This window comes from Pteropus alecto, unplaced genomic scaffold, assembly GCF_000325575.1.
Source record: "Pteropus alecto unplaced genomic scaffold, ASM32557v1 scaffold79, whole genome shotgun sequence".
Lineage (NCBI taxonomy): Eukaryota > Metazoa > Chordata > Mammalia > Chiroptera > Pteropodidae > Pteropus > Pteropus alecto.
In genome coordinates, this window is record NW_006494612.1 from 11396594 (window position 1) to 11402593 (window position 6000).

Here is a 6000-nt window from a genome sequence, read left to right on the forward strand (position 1 = left end):
TAGAACTACAAACATTCAACATTAGCAAAGAAAACAGTACATGTGTAGACAGAAAAGGCAACTATAACCTCTAAATATGAACATTTTATCAGAGCGAAAACATTATGCAATATTGTTTTTGCATTATGCTTTTCTGAAGATATTTAAGAGCCATTAGTTGAAGATAAAGAACAGCATGCTGAGTTTTTAAGTCTACAAGTATAAAATGGGAATGCTGTGGAGATTTCCTGAAATGTCTGTTTTTAATTCGCCAAGCAGCAATTCTGCCATCTTAATTACTTAGATTTCCTTATCATCTTCATCCATGTTAAAAGCATATAAGCATAGAAGTCAGAAAACATAAAATATCATGACATGCTAACTTTATGACCTTTACGATGCTCTGGTGTTTTTGTTTTTTTTTTCTTTCGTGAATTAAAGGAACTCTTTGAAAGGGGTAAAACCTATGTTACAATTTGATCTTTTAGAAAAAAATCAATTCCTGTTTTTATAGAAAGAAATAGACTGCTGGTCTTTTCCTGTACCTCCAGGCAAAGCTATTCATTCTTTTTAAAATAAAATGAATATCGTTTATACTTTGGATTAATTTGGTGAAATTATGTATAACCAACTCAAAGAAAAAGTTAACAATAGCCCAAAATATAGCATTTACTTTAAGTGCTATGTGACAATCTGTTTAGATTTAGGCATTTTCTGTTTTGATTAAAACACACCAAAGCCCCCTACCATGTTTATCTGGCATCACTATCACTGTGCCCTTTTTGAAAAGCATAATTTATAGCCAATTGATATTTTCCAGCAAATATAATAAATGCAAATACCTACATTCAAAATTTCATTTGAAGTTCTATAAGAGTTTGGAGGAAGATATAGATTTGCTCCAAAAGACGTCATTAATATTGCCCTAAATCCAAAAACAAATGTAGGAGATATTGGGCCATTTTGCAGTAAGCACATTTTTATGGACTAAGAATAACTCTAATAAAACTGAATTCCTTCATCTAGCAGTACTAGAGGAAGCCTCTGGCCTAGATGTTTTGTTGGCAGTACCAGTTGCATAAAAATGAGATAGAGACCGTGATAGAGATAGAATAGAGATAGGGTAGGGAGAGAGGATGCAGTGGAAATTATTGATATTGAGAGGCTACTAAGATATCACACCACAGGTGAGGTTGTTGAGCTTAGAATGGTTATGAGATATGTCATGGGGGCAGGATTTATATTATTTTTCTTATCTAATTATGACATTTCTTCTTTAATTTCTCAATATTGAAAGTCATATAGCACAACTGCATTTAACTGTTACAACCTTATCATTCCATGATGGTAACTGTGCAATAAATTTCTGTGTAAGTCAAAAACGTTGTATCATCATAATTATCCAAGTGTCAATTGGCCTGTGATTAAAGACTGCAGAGAAAGATCCAGTGGTAAGAGATTGACCAAAACTGAAAAGAGAAAGAAGGAGAAAGCAAACAAATGATGCTTGCAATATACTTTAAAAAAAAAGAAAAACCTTAATGCTATTTAATGTTGACTTATTCTGTCGTCCTGAAAGCAATGTCAACACAGATTTTTAATTATTATTTAAATAACTTGAACCTTGATCTAGGTGTCCAGAGAGTAGTTAGTATTTTAGCCCCAATTCAGACACTCGCTCACTTTACTCTTAGACCCTCAGTTTCTTTATCTATAAAATGGGTATTGTCATAACTCCCTTACAAGGCTGTTACAAAGATTAAGTAAACATAACATGTGTTTTGCAACTATAAATGTAAACTTAACCTACTGCAAATGTTATTTAAAACCACTGAGTTCAAATAATAATTCTGGCACTATCACCCTGACTTAAGAGAATTTGCCCCAGCCATTGAACAGGTATGTCTCAGCACCTCTCTGGTGGGTATCACCTGAGGATTCATGACATAGAAGAGTAAAATTCATTTAAATCTTTAGGGGAAAAAAGATATTATGTAAATCTAAGGGATAATGAACATTTTTCAAAGTATTCTTATGTTCTTTTCAGAACATAAGATGATTATGAAATAGTATTCACTGTTTATTTTGGGGTACTGATATCTAATTTCCTTTTGGCTATAGAAGTGTATAAAAAGAAAAGTAAATCTATTAAGCAGGTTAATGACAGAATCAGTATTTTTTGTGCTTTTTCTTTTTTTAACAGGCATCTGTTATAGTGCTTCTCTTTTTTATTATTCTAACAACCACTTTGCAAAGAAGTTAAGCTACCAGAAAACTATTGGAAAATTATTTTGTCAGTATGTTTTATGCTATATGACCACAGGGGAAAAGCTGGAGCCAAAAATCACTAAAAAATAATGGCCTGTTTACTAACGGCAGCTACCAAATGGTTTCTTTTCTATAGTTACAGATATCGTGGTAAGACTTCCACCTGTAGCAATTCCTGTAATTGACCTTCATTAAAATATTGTTTAAAAGAGAAGCATGACAGAACTACCTTGGTATCAACAATTTGAGTGACCTTGAGTACATTGCTTCTTCTCTTGAAACTTCTGAGTTCCCAATTTTATTTAAACAGAGGTCACACTGATTCTAAAATGGGCAGATACTGCCCCCAAGGGGCACTCGTAAATGTATAGGAGCATTTATTTTTTTCTTTTACTGGTCCAGGCCCAAGATGCTAAATACCCTGCAGAGAGTGTGGGGCGGTCCTGCAAAATGAAGAAAGGTCCCACCCAAATGCCGATAACAGCTTGGATTACCTCTAATGTCCCTCCTGATGGTCAGTGAGATACCAAGTGGCTGTCCATTTATTAATTCATTCAGCCACCCATTATTGATCCCCTACTGTGTTCTGGTCACCAATCTTCCCGAGCTGAACTGTCTCAGAAACCTCCGCTTGGGTTGTATTCTTCCTTCCCCTTCTGTTCTTCCTAAAAGTCTTTTCTACACGTAGGACCACTTGACGCAAATAAGGATTTTTCAGCTCAACCAATTAAGGGACTAGATCCCAGGACTCATCATGTGCTTTAGGATTTCTCATGACACTGAACCAAAAAGGCTCACTTCAGTCCTCCCCAAAGATTAGATGATGGCCTAGTTTGCCTTCAGTAATTCGGGGATGGACCAAAAGCTTCAGCCAGATAATAAAATTTCAATTGTGGAGCATGTAACTAAATATTTCAACTGTTGATGCAATCATTTCTAGTTTTTAAAACAAAACACCAACTGTTTTATGCCCAGTGAACAGTTTTCCCTGGCAAACTGAAATTTCCTAATATACTTAAATCACATTTGAGGCCAGTCCTAAAACTGCCTTAGAGCATTTTACCACATCAAGTGGGATCATTAATTTGCTAATTAACTGTGCAGTGAGCAACCTTGTTCTGTGGTACAATCTTACTTACCACCTCCCCTATATATAACCCCTCCAGGAATGCTGTCAGCTCTGAGCTTGGCCCCAAGCCATCACAAGGTTAAATTACCATTCGCATGGCCCTTCATCACCTTATCATCTCACTGTAGCCTTATCATCTCATTGTAGCAATCAGCTTACAATTCTGATTGCTTATTCTATTTTACAAAGGAGAAAACCAGTGCACAGAAAAGAGTGAAGGTCTGCCCAGGTCACAACAAGTTTTCCAGCATAGAGGGGATTCTCAGTGCTGTTTACAGTGCCAAAACAAATACAGTAGGCCCCCCCAGGCCCCCTTATTCGTGGGGGGATACATACCAAGACCCCCAACGGATGCCTGAAATTGGATAGTATAAAACCCTCTATATATATTTTTCCTATACATACATACCAATGATAAAGTTTGACTTATAAATTAGGCACAATAAGAGATTAACAACAATAATAAAATAGAACAATTATTGCAATGTAAGTAAAATAAGGGTTACCTAATACAAGCACTGTGATACCGTGATGGTGGATCTGATAACCCAGATGGCTATAAGTGATTAATGAATGGATAATGTATATAGTATGGATACACTGGACAAAGGGATGAGTCACACCCCAGGGAGGACGGAGTGGTACAGCACACGATTTCATTACGCTACTCAGAGCGGTGTGCAATTTAAATCTTATGAATTGCTTATTCCTGGAATTTTCCATTTAATATTCTCTGACTGTGGTTGACGGTGGGTAACTAAAACGAGGGAAAGTAAAAACGTGAATAAGGGGGGACTACTACATACAAACATCGTTTGGCCTTTAATGAAACTTGGAGACTCTATTTTGATGTTTCTGATCATTAAAAATTCTTATATGTATTTGTTCAATAACAATTATTGAACACTTCTTACGAGCCACAGGGTTCTGGATAGTGGGAATATAGTTCTGTGCTCATGAACCTCTGGACAAGTAGAGAGGTCAGGCATTATGCCAGTAATTCCATATTAATTATTAGTGCAATTGACACAATAAAGGAGAAGTCCAGGCTGCAAGGAAAGCATCGAAGAGGACCCAACCTAGCCTGGAGAGGCTTTCCTGAGGAGGCAGTATATAAGTGCAGGCCTGGAGGAAAAGGAGGAGGCAGAAAGTTCAAGAATTGACATGGAGGAGGAGGATGCATGAGTGAAGACCCTGAGGTAGGAAGGAAGAGCTTGTTCCAGGTAAAGGAGGATGCTACCTCAGTCTAGGTGGCAGAAGTGGGAGAGGGTAAGTAGATTTGAGAGATGTTTAAAAGATAGAATTGTCAGAATTCTGTGATCAATAGGATGCAGACAGTAAGAGTGGAGGAGTATCAGAAATCACTGTCCTGTGTCTGGCTGCTGGGAGGTAGGCCACTTGTTGAGGATTCTAGCAGAGGAGTCGTACTGAGAAATGGGACAAGATCACCAGTTTCTCACTTGGTACATGGAGATTGGAATCCAGTGGGACATAAGTTTGTCTAGTGGAGACCCTACTTTGCATGGAATATCTTACCAGGTTATGGGAGAGACAACCAGTTCAGAGCCCAGAGCATGTGTTTGGAAGCAGGATTATAGACTGGCATTGAGCCCCTCCTTGTAATTTACAAAATGCTTTCACATGTATTATCTCTGCGCTTCACAATGATCTTTGGGAAAAGTCAGTAGGAGTTATTATCTTCACTCTACTAACAGGAAATGGAAGCTTCCCGAATTTGTGATTTGCCCAGGGTCACGACACTGTAAATAAGGACCTAGGACTCAAATTCGGATCTCCTGGCTCCTGGCACAGGGGTCTTCTCCATGTTATCTTACTACATGATTGGGGTGAACTCTCCGCCAGCTCTTGGGGCTTCCATGTCAGGTGGAATCTCATTATCTGTGCAAAATAAATAAGAAATGAAATCAACTTTTTTCCATATTCTGTTTGAACTTTTTTATTACTCTTTTTTACAACAATATTTATAAATTATTTCTAAACTTTTGAGATTAGTATTTGTATTTATTTTTAGAGCAATTCTTTTTTCTTTTCACAGTGAAATTTCAAGGACAGATGAAAGTAACTTATACTGGTTGTGGGGAGACAGTTGTCTGGGAGAAATTATGTTCAACTTTTGTCTAAATTCCAATATTATAAAACATTACAATACCTCTGCCTCCGCACCCCCCATTCCCAGATCTCTTCCTAAGGTGATGGGACCATCTAAAATGGCTCAGCATATTCTCCTCACATGTGAGGTGTTCTCATGGTGTCAGCCAGGGTGCTGAGAAAGGCCAGAAGCCAAGCTGCCCTGACACAGTAGGGGCAGAAAAATCTTCTCCACCAGCTCGTCTCATCGATTTGCCTTCTCTTTTCCTCAAGGCTTGCAGATGTTTCAGTAACGTTAATCTGAGTTGTTTCTGGGTCTGTTTTAATTGCACTGTTCCGGGTCTACACAAAAACTCAAGTTCACGGGAAATAGCCTTTCTATATAGCTAAGTTATTTTTCTCCACTACATGAAAAGTATCCCCTTGAACCTCTTATTATTCTTTGCTTCCTCTCAATAGCTCCTGGATTGTTTTGTGATCCCGGTCGTGATTTTGCTCTCCTGGTTCTTCCTGCT

At 37.6% G+C, this 6000-nt stretch overlaps 1 protein-coding gene across 1 annotated transcript in view; it reads left to right on the plus strand.

Annotated features, from left to right (window-relative positions):
• SLC35F1 (solute carrier family 35 member F1) overlaps positions 1-6000 on the plus strand; it is a 170176-nt gene that overhangs the window by 120954 nt on the left and 43222 nt on the right. Inside the window, exon 4 of the mRNA XM_015600057.1 lies at positions 5945-6000. This exon is cut by the window's right edge and continues 122 nt beyond it. Within this exon, the coding sequence (XP_015455543.1) occupies positions 5945-6000 (56 nt within the window). The remainder of the gene's footprint in view (positions 1-5944) is intronic.